General features: G+C 34.9%; 1 protein-coding gene across 2 annotated transcripts in view; it reads right to left on the bottom strand.

Annotated features, from left to right (window-relative positions):
• The window catches only part of LOC149780748 (DDB1- and CUL4-associated factor 11-like), an 87,058-nt gene that overhangs the window by 29,965 nt on the left and 44,322 nt on the right, over nt 1–12,771 (bottom strand). For both annotated transcript variants that reach the window (XM_089937817.1, XM_089937818.1), the window contains 3 exons: nt 6,296–6,394; nt 5,711–5,775; nt 714–917 (listed from right to left, as the gene is read on the bottom strand). In XM_089937817.1, coding sequence (XP_089793943.1) covers nt 714–917; nt 5,711–5,775; nt 6,296–6,394 — 368 coding nt within the window. The remainder of the gene's footprint in view (nt 1–713; nt 918–5,710; nt 5,776–6,295; nt 6,395–12,771) is intronic.

The following is a 12,771-nucleotide window of genomic DNA, read 5'->3' as shown; positions in this document are numbered from 1 at the left end:
CAACATCATACTCCATACATTAATATCCCCCATACTGCTAAACTCACCATATCAAACTCCATATAGTAATATATCCCCCATATTGTTACATGCATAATATCAAATTCCATATAGTAATATATCTGTCATAGTGTTAAAATATTGTATTCCATATAGTAAAATATCCCCCATATTGTTACATGCATACTATCATACTCCATATAGTAATATATCTGCCATATTGTTAAAATATTGTAATCCATATATTAATATACCCCCATAACATCATACTCCATATAGTAAAATATATGCCATATTGTTAAAATATTGTACTCCATATAGTATTATGATATCCCCTATATGGTTACACTCATAATTTGGTATTCCATAAAGTAATGATAACCCCATATTGTTACACTCACAACATCATACTCCATATAGTAATGATGTCTCCCCATATTGCTAAAGGCCAAACCTGCAGGAATGGTGTATAGTACTTAATTTTAACCAAATTTATAAATAAATCAAAATTTGTTTAATAGTCATTTCACTGCAAGTGTCCAACCCTCAAACATACTGATTAACCAGAACAGCACATCATGTATTTTATTGCAACACTTGACAAGTTATGCAGACCTAGAAGAAAGGGCAGTTAATTCAAATGTATCATCATGAACATGGACATTATCTCATATAAATATCGTTACTTATTTCATTTATATACAAGTCGTTACCTGAAAGCAGTATCCAACACACTCCAGCCTATATCCCTGGCCCTTATCTCCTTTGTTAAATCAAACCTTTCCCCTGATGTATCATAAATCCTGATGTACTGGTCTTGTGAGGAAGACAGAAAGATCGTTCCATCTTTAGAATAAATTCCACAGAAAGCTTTATTGCGAAAGTTTGCAACACGGGTGAGCCGGTTTGGAAGGAATCTGTAAAATATTCTTAAATAATAAATATTAACTTTTCCTGGTGAATATTTAAGTCTCCAGCAGGAATTTTGAAATATTTTATTTAGCGTAACTGTGGATATTTCTAAGAATGTCCATTAAATGTGAAAGAGAAGAACATTTGCAACCACATTTTAGGGTGAATTTAATAGGGTAACTGTTCTACCATCCGAGCTATTCTACCCAATTCACCTGACCTGTTCCTGTGACATATATTCCATTTTCCAGGTTTTTCAAAGACACATGCTCATGTTTCAAGTATGACTCTTATATCACCAATTCCACCAAATGTAACAGTGTTAAATGTTTCCTGGGTCACACCCTTTACATTTATGTCTTCAACAAGTTATGACTATGCTCATAAACTAAGTAACAGAAATGAGCAAAAATCAACAAGTTTTGAAAATTCAACAAATAATTTATTTCCCAAGAATATGTGAAAATTTAACAGAACTTTTAGAATATCATGAATTAAATCCCAAACAGTCCCAAAAGTTTTATCATATGTCCAAATGTATAAAGTTCCAACTGAATTCCAGCAGTATTCCAAATAAGTTCCAATATTGAATGTGTTGATGTGCCTGTAGTCTCAAACATGGTAATGTGCCAGTGGCCTGAATTATGCTGATGTGCAATGAGTCTTTTGATGAATCACAATAGTATGATCCGAATATGTTCTTGTCTGAATTCACTATAATTCCTAAATTAATATTTGAGTCCAAGAATATTATTGATGAGCACTTTATTTCCAGTGAACAATAATTTGAATAAATAACTGCACCCAGATGAAAGCTGAATACAACAATAAGACTGATTCTACTTCAAGATGTCAAAGCATGACTAAGTAATTTTTCAAGTAAACAACATTATATCAAAAGTTAAGACACAAAACTAGATTCAGGATTTGGGTCAAGAGTTCATTTTTAGAACATTCTAATATGTCAACAAGATAAGGTAATTACTAAAATTATAATAAAGGACATGGGGAAACATCAGGTACACAAGGTATTAACATGGGGGAATACCAGTAACCTAGACTCAGATTAATATAAACATGTTTACCATCATTGATAATTATCCTATTTGGACTAAGCTCAATTACACAATACAGTTATACAAAATATATAATCATGGAGATAAAAGCTAACAACAATACAAATTAAATATGCATAATAAAATAGAAAAAATTGTATCAATATTTATATTATAGAAGCCATATTAATACATTATTATTTAAACATTTCCTGTGATTTTTTTTTACATCACCTGAGCATTTACTCATGACAATCAAGATAAACATTAACTACAACATTACATCCTAAAAAGTAGTGTCTGAATTAAGTCACTGATATGCTTAGCTATACGTACTGATTCACATTTGAGCTGAACAGACTGCTATTGTAATTGTTACGTTTTTAAAATCCATTCTCATTAATACAAATCAAATGAAAATCAATGAGTGAAAGGGATCATCTCTTGCTGTGATTCACTATATTTTTTCATTACTTTTAACTTTATATATATATATATATATATATATATATATATATATATATATATATATATATATATATAATCCTTTAGTTTGCTGGTTGGTTTGGTTTTAATGGGATTTTGAGCACATTATTGGCAATAACATGCTGAGCTAGTTGGATCTAAGTGCCTTTCCAAAGGACACACTGAGACAATCAACCCAGGTTGGTCTGGAGAGGTATCAAACCAACAACATGTGGATTAAGCCCAGCATTCTGCCAACTGAGCTACTGAGACACCAAAACAGTTTTATAGTGTGCGTCCTTGTGTATGTTGTGTAATTTTCTGGAAGTCGCCGTAATCAGATTTGATGGAGAAAAAAAAATCCAAGTGATTCATGATGCTAGAATAGACAATATGCAAAAGTACTTTTGCAAAGATGTTGAGTGAGACTGGGCAGTAATTAGAGCCCAATGTGTTGATAGCTTTTCTGAACTGTGAGCATATAAATTTGCTAGAGACCAATCCTTTGTGATGTTGTGAATGTCCGACACCTATTCAAAGAGGTGCATAAGGTGTCAGCTCAGAGCTAAGTAATTTTGGATGTATATCACCTGGACCACAAGCTTCTGATGGGTTTAAACCATGCTGTAACCGTTGAACTCCTAAACAGGTTACTACTAGACTATTCATTTTTGGTACTATTGGAATTATACATGGTAAAGCCATGTCACTGAAGTGGTTAAAATACTGCAAAATTGTGTGTTGTGTGTTCAGCTTTCACTCTGTTTCTACTAATTTGGTGTCTGTCTTAAGTGGAGGACTTAAGTGACATCACACACTTATGTGTGTGTATACATGCAAGCATTATAATATCCCAATTTTCTTCAAAAGGTAGGCTAAACACATAATAACCTTACACCCCATCACCATGCTGTTGTTGTTGTTGTTGTTGTTGTGGGGTTTAACGCCATTTTTCAGCACATGATAGGCTATGCATGGCGGCCAGTATTAATAGTGGAGGAAGAACCAGGGAAAACCCCAGAAAGAACGACCGACCCACGAGAAGCTACTGGCAAGCTTTCTCACATATCCACATTGGCCAAATCCTAGACACGAACCCACACATAAAGAGGTGAGATGGCAGTGATCCGTAATGGAGAGCACTTTAGACCACTCAGCCACTCGGGGCCCCCCCATCACCATGTAGGCATGTACATTATATGTACCATTTGATGCATTTCTGCAAGATGGTATAAGACATGCAATATTACCAAGAGATGAATGAATAGACAGACTGATCGATGGATAGACAGACAGATGAATGACCAACAGATTTAAGGAGCTTACCACACACACACACAGAGATATATATATATATATATATATATATATATATATATATATATATATATATATATATATATATATATATACATACACACACACACACACATCTACAATATATAAAATATATACAACAAAACATGGAGATGTAACAACATGTACTTACAGAATGGTGAGGACATAATAGTTCCCAGGGTTAAATTTTTTCTGACAGGTTCATCACTTTGATCAATGTAACACACTTGCCAACTTAAACACTACTTGCACTCTTAAAAAATAAATCTACTGGTACCCAACTTTTGCTTGATATTGCAAACCATGAAAATATTATGATTAGAGTCAAGACTGTGAATTAACATAGCCCTTTAGAGTTCAAACCCTTATAATACACAGCCCCTTGGAGTTCAAACCCCTTCTAATACATAGCCCTTTAGAATTTAAAACCCTTCTAATACATAACCATTTAGAGTTCAAAACCCTTCTAATACATAGCCCCTTGGAGTTAAAAAAAAATAAATCCACTGGTACCCAACTTGTGCTTGATATTGCAAACCATGTCAAGAATGTGAATTAAAAACCCTTTTAATACATAGCCCTTTTAAGTTCAAAATCATTCTAATATATAGCCCTTTCGATAAATCTAAAACAAGAGAAAAAGTTTCCAGTTTCACAGCCAGCGCTCAATTTCTTAATGGGTTTCAAATTAAGTGACACTTTTAGGCATCTTGGTGCCATTTTAATGTGGACAAAGTTTGTTTTCAATGACCCGTAAATCTTCATGAATTTGACATGTGGAAAGTCAACAATCAGAAAATGTCAGAACTTTTTAATATTTTGTCTAGTCAAAATTTTATGTTTGCCCAGGTCACTGGTATAAGCAAAAGTGTTCAGCAGTATTGATACTTAGTCACACCAATGTGAATATGTCAGCAGATATTTCTATCAGTAAGTAATTACTTTTCAAATGGAAAATGTCACTGAATACCAAGTTTCTCCTCAGTTTAAGCAACTTTTATAAGTAAATCCATTCCACTCAAACCTACAGCACTATGCAAGGGCACCTATCTAAGAAAAATTGCTGACTGACCAAAAGAATTGTCAGTTTCTAACATTAAAGCCCCCAAAAAGTGTGATCAACGTGTTTTATAAACAGCCTACAACAAAATGCATTGAGTGAAAGCTGTTAGGAACAGGCAAAAACACTTAAAGTCCTTCAGATTACAAGTTTGCAACATATTTCATGCACAATAAAAATTATTGGTATATACTTGTTGAAATATCTACTTGTATCTTTGATTCAGTGTGAAAATATATCAATAAAGCTACAATTTTGAAAATGCCGGTGACCTGGGGTGACCATAACACTGTTGGATCAGATGAAAAATCACAAGACATTTTACATTCTCTGGGTTTTAACAAAGCTCTAATCATAAAGATGTATCATAATCTCCTTGTAAAGGAATATTTCTCCACATTGCCTAGATTACTAAAAGTGTCACTATAAATGGGTATACCATTAAGAAACTGATGACTGTGAAAGTGCAACTTCTTGAACTGGAATATAAACCTGGTCTCTTATTACCGTTTTAAACTGTCATCATCTCACCTAACATAATATCTTCATGACATGGGTCCATTTTATTGTCAAGATTGCATCGAGTACATGTGTAATAATATGTCATCTTTCTTTTCATCATGTTCAAGACTAAAAACAAGTGGTGAATGTTAATAAGAGATATTTGATGCATGCTAACATTAAGCAATCTTGAACTTAGCAGTTTTATTATCGGTTAAAACTGCACATTTATTCTTTAAGTGCAGATGTATGTCTACTCAGCCCTGGGACAAGTACCAAAACTTTCCTTGGGACAGTTAATATTTACCCAGGCAGTATGAGGATGGTTGTTTTATTGAGCCTATCTGTAATCTATCACTGTATGTATACATGTACTTACGGAACAGACATGACACAACAGTCCCCAGGGGTAAATTTCTTCTGATATGGTAAACCTATCTGCCTCTGAAAATTAATATTCATACTTTTAGGCATCCCCAGCTTTTAATTCCTTAATTCAAGTATAATGAAAAGTTAATAATGATTATGACATCTGCTGTATTTTTCAAACTGACTTCCCTGACACAGGCACTTTGAATTTACAAATACGGAATGCCAAAAAATGGAATTATATGCAAAACTTAATCAATAATGGACAGCAACTGAGTTAGCCCTGCCCAAACCAAAACCATTCAACTGACAATGCTAAGTTAGCCCAGCCCAAAACAACACCATTCATACAAGCTGCAGTCTGTAGATAAATTTTCTGCAAAAATGTGTTTAGCAGCAACAGACCTTGTACTGCAATCCACATCATCTAAACCATAATAATTGTACACACAATAAAGAACAACTTACACAGCTTATGGCTTCAAGAAAATTTAAGCAATTATAAACAGTCAGATTTGAGCTTGAACAATAGGTACACAAAATATCTACATTTTAAAACAAGAATGTTGAAGATAAATAAAAATAGAATACAAACTCTGTAAAGTAGATGTGTCACTGTTGGTTGACATGTATACGATTTGTCCTTTCTCCATCGCCCAGATTTCTTCATTACCTCATGATATATATCATTGGTCTGTAAAAATGACATGAAATGAATTTTGTTTTAGAACATGTCACCAATAATGATCTATACTGTAACGAAGTGAGGATGTATCAAAAGATGCATAGTAACTGAACAGTTTTATGACAATGTTTGCATTGCAATAAAGGACTACGATTTTCATTTGAGTTAACACAACACCATCTATACTTGCTAATAAATCAAGTCAAACTGCAAAGAACAAAGATCCTGATCCATGGTAGCCTGATGCACATGGAGATCAAGGTCTATGTTTTTTGATCTAATAATTACTCCTAGCAAACTAAAGAGACCGAGATCTGATGGTGCATTAGGTGACAGCAGATCTGGGTGTGAGCTGTTTGCAGTTGGATTCGACTTATAAGCGACAATATACGGTACCTCTACGATATTATTTCTTTTAACATCATCATCTTTGGTTGGACATTTAAATAATACTTTCTTCTAAATTTATGGATTAAATAACATGAATGGACAATTTGTTCATAATCCTACCTACCATACATACTCGCATATGTTAAATCCATCTGCAAGCCCCACAGACCCAGATCTGCATCACATAATGTGCCAACAGATATGGATCTATCTGGTATGCAAGTTGTTTGGCCTAATCAGTAGAACAACACAGACCCAAACCTGCTGGCACATTATGCAACAAAAGGTTAGGATCAATGTCATCTGCAGTTTGATCCGAATAATACATGATTATTGATGGTAAATACATTATATAATTTTCATGACCTCGAAAAATCTGATTTTACAGTTTTAAATAACCATGCAGTTGTGATATCTCCGAAACAAACTGACTATGACTACATGCATTGCGTATTATTCAAATCAATGTCACAGCATGGTTTTAACTTCTTAGAAACCATCCCAAAGTAGTCAAGTGAAGCAGCCATGATGCATAACAATACCCACACCATATCAAGCACTAGCAATATTTAACTCCTAACTAGTCAATCCATGCACGCAATACCAATTGCAAACAACAGACCCGGATCTGCCATCATACAATGTATGACAGATCAGGGTCTATATTATTTGTTCTATTGATTACTCCTTATGATACTGCATAGACCCAGATCTGCCCGTGAATTATTTACTATCAGACTTACATTTGTGCAGTTTGCAATTTGATGACTTAAAAAAAGAACATATATGGTACATATGCAACACAGTCATCAAGATTTTAAATATCACTTTTCTGCATAAATATACGTGTGAACTGTTTTCTCACTTTGGGTGGAATTTTATGTTAGTTTTTAAGCATATCTGGCTGATTATACATGCAAGTGTACAATGTGGTACTTCAAGGCATGACAAATACGGTCAAATATCAACTTTAAGTTAGTATCATGACATAAAAAGCTGAATCATAAGCAAATGGAATTGGTGAACATTGTCTGTGCTTGTTTTTATATGCACTTATTATTAATAAAATCCATTTTTATTCAAATGTTTAAATGTGTCAGAATGTATAACAGTAAGCATAACAGCATACTATGTAGATAAAAAGCAAAAGATCTTATGTCTACAGAAAAATGAAGATTACAATTGCTAAAATTTTCAGAAAGATAAACCCTTCTGGATGGAGGTAAATATTTTCTCTACAAGAAAAAAGATAAAGGTACAAGATGAAAAAATTCTGTAAAAGAAGTATTTAAAATAAAACAAAGGTTAAAATCTTAGGTAAATTCCTTAATACAGTGTCTATGGGATTAGCAGAATCAGATAAAAAGTCTTGCTAATGCAAACTAATGTTAGAGATGTATACAGTATTGTCTGTTATTTTTCATGTTCCAGCATTTCAAAAAATCTTAAGTATCCTTCTCGTTTTGGCACAAAGAACATTTTGTTTCTCAGTAAAAAAAAGATTGCAAACTTGAGGAATCAGCTTCAAAATAATTGCTATTATCTGCACATGCATTTTTTCATACAACCCAAAGACAAAGAAAATACAAAAAGATTTTAAAAAAATGTCTAAAAATCCACTTCAAAAGCCATGCAAGTAGTCAACAACTGCACTACTTGCACTAATTACCTTTTATTCAACCAGTTATTATAGAAATGTAAAATCTGATGATGTTAATGACCTGAATTTGATTGTGTGAAAGGTTGTTTTCTAGGAATATATTCTTTAATCCTTCAAGCATCAGTGATAAGTAAATACAAACTGAGACCAGTCTGACCCTCCTCTGGTAAGCATTTATAAGTACTGAAGAGCAAGAACAAATTGGTTTTTTCAGCTTGATCAAAACAATGAGCAATAATCTTGTGGTAGAAAGTACTGACTTTTAATTACCAAAGTTGGAAATATTCACAAAAATTAAACATCCATTTCATTACACAGAGAGTACTGACTTTTAATTACCAAAGTTGGAAATATTTTCAACAGAACATCATTTTCATTAAAGAGAAACACTGGTCAGCCCATAATCAGCACTCACCCAATCAAGCTAATGGTTGAAAAGTTCACTCCACTACCAGAAATTACTCAAAATTTTGAGTTAGGCAGCTGAATTTTCAACTTCTGATTCCGTGTGAAGATATTAATTAAATTGTCAAAAGCCATAATTCTGTCCAAAATGACAAGACAAAACCCACAGAAAACATACCCATGCCTATGAAAAAATAAAATGGAGCTGACAAGACAAAACACATACAAAAAACACAATTAAGTTTATAAGAAAATGTTCAAAGTCAAATGGCATCAGAATATATTGAATAGTTAATGATTTATGCTGTCATATGTCACATTCCATGTAATGATATGAAGTGAATCATAAATAACTATCCAAATTGGAGTGGATATGACAAAAATAATAAATGACACATCTAGGTCACGAAACTGCATCAGACTGTTGAATGGTACCTGAGCTATGCTTGTTACAAGAATCTAATGTAGTGGCTACTGAAAATCAATGGAAAACCAATTTTTCCTATTAAAATATGTTTCTTTGAGAATACTTTCCCAGTAATAATACCTTAGGAGAACTACCACTACCTCACAAATCCAGCACTCCCAGACACTACTTTTACCTAAAGGAGCTAAAATTTGTCTGCCAACTTTGATGGTGGTCAGGCAGGGTGGATCTCATCTTAGGTATAAGACTTGGCACTCTCTTTGGATGTAGCTGTGGTCAGGCTGGGAGGGTGTAAGTATATTATGATTAAGTATTCTCAAAGAAAAATACTTCACTAGGAAAAATTGGTTTCTTCTTTAAATATGTTACCCAATCATAATACCTTAGAAGAATAAGTTAGAGGTGGAGGGAGGTACATCCCCTTATCCCAGAGATACCAGCTTGAAATAGGGAAAAAAATCCCCCCTTGGGTCCTTTGTTGATTTTTCACACTATCGCTGTATTGACGCTGTGGTTGCAGGTGAGGGAAATTGGTTACAACACTGACCCTGATCAGTCCTCAGGCCATTCTTGAGACCAACTACCATGCATGCTCTGAGGTATTTGGTGTGGGAGAAGATAACTTATGTCCAACATCGAAGCCACCCAATCCATATGTATGGAGTGAGGCTTTGTTATCTCCAAAGCAGTGATACCACTGTTGACTGCTGGAGTTTCCACATTAAATACTGGTATATGACCAAGGTAGAACTGCTGGTGAACTGAAGATGAAGGCAGGTATGATGTCTGTAACTCCCCAACTTGCGTAAGTAATTTAAGTTGGACTCCTCCATTTCATCATAAGCTCATGAGATGCTGGAGCACTGGTCCAGGTTGCTGATGGAGTGAGAGGAGTATAGAACTCAGTGGATCAAAGGCGGAAACCATTCCTCAATGGAGGTTTGAAAGTCTGAATCTTCTCATGAAATCCAAAGGTCTAGAAGTGATGACATCACTTGTGTGCAAGCAAAATCTTGTTGCATAAGGTGAGGTTAAGGTCTCCTGCAATGCATAAGACTTGGCTGGCAAAGAGTGACGAGGTCTGCTACTCAAAACTTATGGAAGGCCATGAATTAGAAACTGTTACTTCGAGACAGTCACTGTGTAAAAAGTCTCTTCTTGTGGCATAGTGCTGAGAGATTGCAAAGCGACATCTGTTGAAACATGAGGAACTAATTTTGGCATCATGCCGAATTAGTCTCAAGATGGTATATGGGTTAGATTAGTCCCTGTATATGTCTCCAAAACGTAATTTCAAAGTATTGGAAACTGGGCTGTTAGTGATTGAGCCCTTAATGTTGTTGATTTGGCCCTTCGTGATCCCTAGTATATAGCATAGGCTGGTTGCAATGGAATCATACTTAGAGTACCATGATCAGAGCACACCTCCCTGCTGCTCTGTACCCTACACTGGCTATCTATTCGATCCAGAATCAAACACAAAATTTGTTCTCTGTGCTACGTTTAACTGACAAACTCGAGTCCAACATACCTATCCGTCCTCACCCATGTGTACACACCAGCAAGATACTTACGCTCCTCTTCTGACAATAGTATACTCATTATTCCCACTATGAAAACAAAGTCAACTGGACAACGTTCTTTTGCATACCAGGGCCCGGCAACATGGAATGAATTGCCCACACAAAGACACAGTGATCCCATTCAAGAGTGCTCATAAAACTCACTTATTTCGACTGCAAGAACAAACTTAAAGACCTAATAATGTTTCCTACTTTAAATATTTTCAGCATGTTTTTTATGTTTTCTAATTTCATGGTGTTTGTTTTTAGTAATCATATCATTATATATGTTTTTTATGTTATAGGTGTTGTCTAATGTAAAGCGCTTAGAGCTTCTAAAGATTATGTGCTATACAAAGTCCTCATTAATATTATTACTAAATAGGCCATCCATGTCGGGAGGATATCATCAGGATTATCAGGCTGGGATGGGTTACAAGATGTTTGATCCAAGTAACCAGTATGTATGTCTGCTGAGTGAGGAGAACTTGGCTGGGTTTTTTTTGGTTCTGTCTCTCACTATTCCACAACAGAAATCAAGTCATGTGGTGGTAACTTGGGTGCCAGAGCTGTTTCAGAGCATGTCTATGTCTGGCACTTCATGACTGAAGGGTAACAGCTGACTTACACTGACGAAAGGTCAGCATACAAACTGGTGACATCTTCATCCTTAGCTGTGCATTTCTGCTTTTTGCCAATAGTTCTAATCTGTAAGACCAAAAGAGCAAACCATAAAACACTGTAGCCCTGCACCTGTCTTAAGAGCGCAATGTCTTGGTTGCATGAGGTGAGGCTAAGATACCCTGTATTCTGAGACTAAGCTGGCAAAGGGTGACAAGGTCTGTTGCTCATTACGCTCACAGAATGCCCTGAATTTGAAACCATGACTTTGAGACTGTTGCTGAATAAAGAGTCTCTTCTTGTGGCAGTGTGTAGAGAAACTGCAAAGTGACATCTGTTGAAGTATGAATAACTATTCGTGACATCGTGCCAAATGAGTGTCTTGAGGATCATGAGGGTTAGACTGGCCATTGCACAACATTTAAAACTAGCCATGCACCTGCCTTAAGAATGCAATGACCAGTGCAAAGCTAAATCTTAAAAAGTTTACCCAGAAATAGACAGTCTAATGGAATTACACCTATATTAGGAGGGGTGTTTTTTATAAGTGCTAGAGGCTATCATGTACATACAATAATTGTAGCCCCAGCTAAATATGAAGTTGCTTAGGCTCCCCATGCAAGCACCTAAATGTGCAACAATGGTAAAGTGTTAGCAAACTGTAAAAGCAGAACTTTGTCAGCATAGAAAAAGTTAGAAATAAAGATAGAGTATAGTTTTCTTAGAAATTTGTAATGGTATATCTTCCACATAGATTCTGGCACTTGTGAGGCCTCTTGTGACGTGAGCATGATTTTTATAATGAGCTTAAGTAGTAAGTGAGAGGTTCTTGGCTTTTGCCACCATTTTTTATAACTATGGGAGATCACTGTGCCTGACTGTCATCTAGGTCGGCTGACAATGTTTATCTCCCTTTAGCTAAAAGTAGTATATGGGAGGGCTGGATTTGCGAGGTAGGTGTAGTTCTCTTAAGGTATTACGATTAGGTAACATATTTAAAGAAGAAAGGGCAACAACTGTCAAAATATAACAGGCAATTCACATCCTTAAAGGCAGCCCATTCTGTGTGAGGATTGAAGAGCTTTGGTTACTACAAAAAGTGTGAATGAATGGACATATGGACAGACATAAAGGTAATTACTAGTAACATGCCAAAATATTACAGACTATACAGTAATTTAAGAAGCCAACAAATAAAGTACAGATTATAGTTACCATATGGCAGGTATTTTTTCGGACATAGAATTTGTCAATTTTTGTTCAGAAACAAGGGACTTTAAATTTGAATAGTTATTTTCCGCTATAAAAACTAGCCATATTA

Source organism: Sinohyriopsis cumingii, chromosome 16 (assembly GCF_028554795.1).
Source record: "Sinohyriopsis cumingii isolate HCF-2022 chromosome 16, ASM2855479v2, whole genome shotgun sequence".
Lineage (NCBI taxonomy): Eukaryota > Metazoa > Mollusca > Bivalvia > Unionida > Unionidae > Sinohyriopsis > Sinohyriopsis cumingii.
Note: the sequence above shows the minus strand (reverse complement) of the source record. Positions and strands in the feature narration are given on the sequence as shown.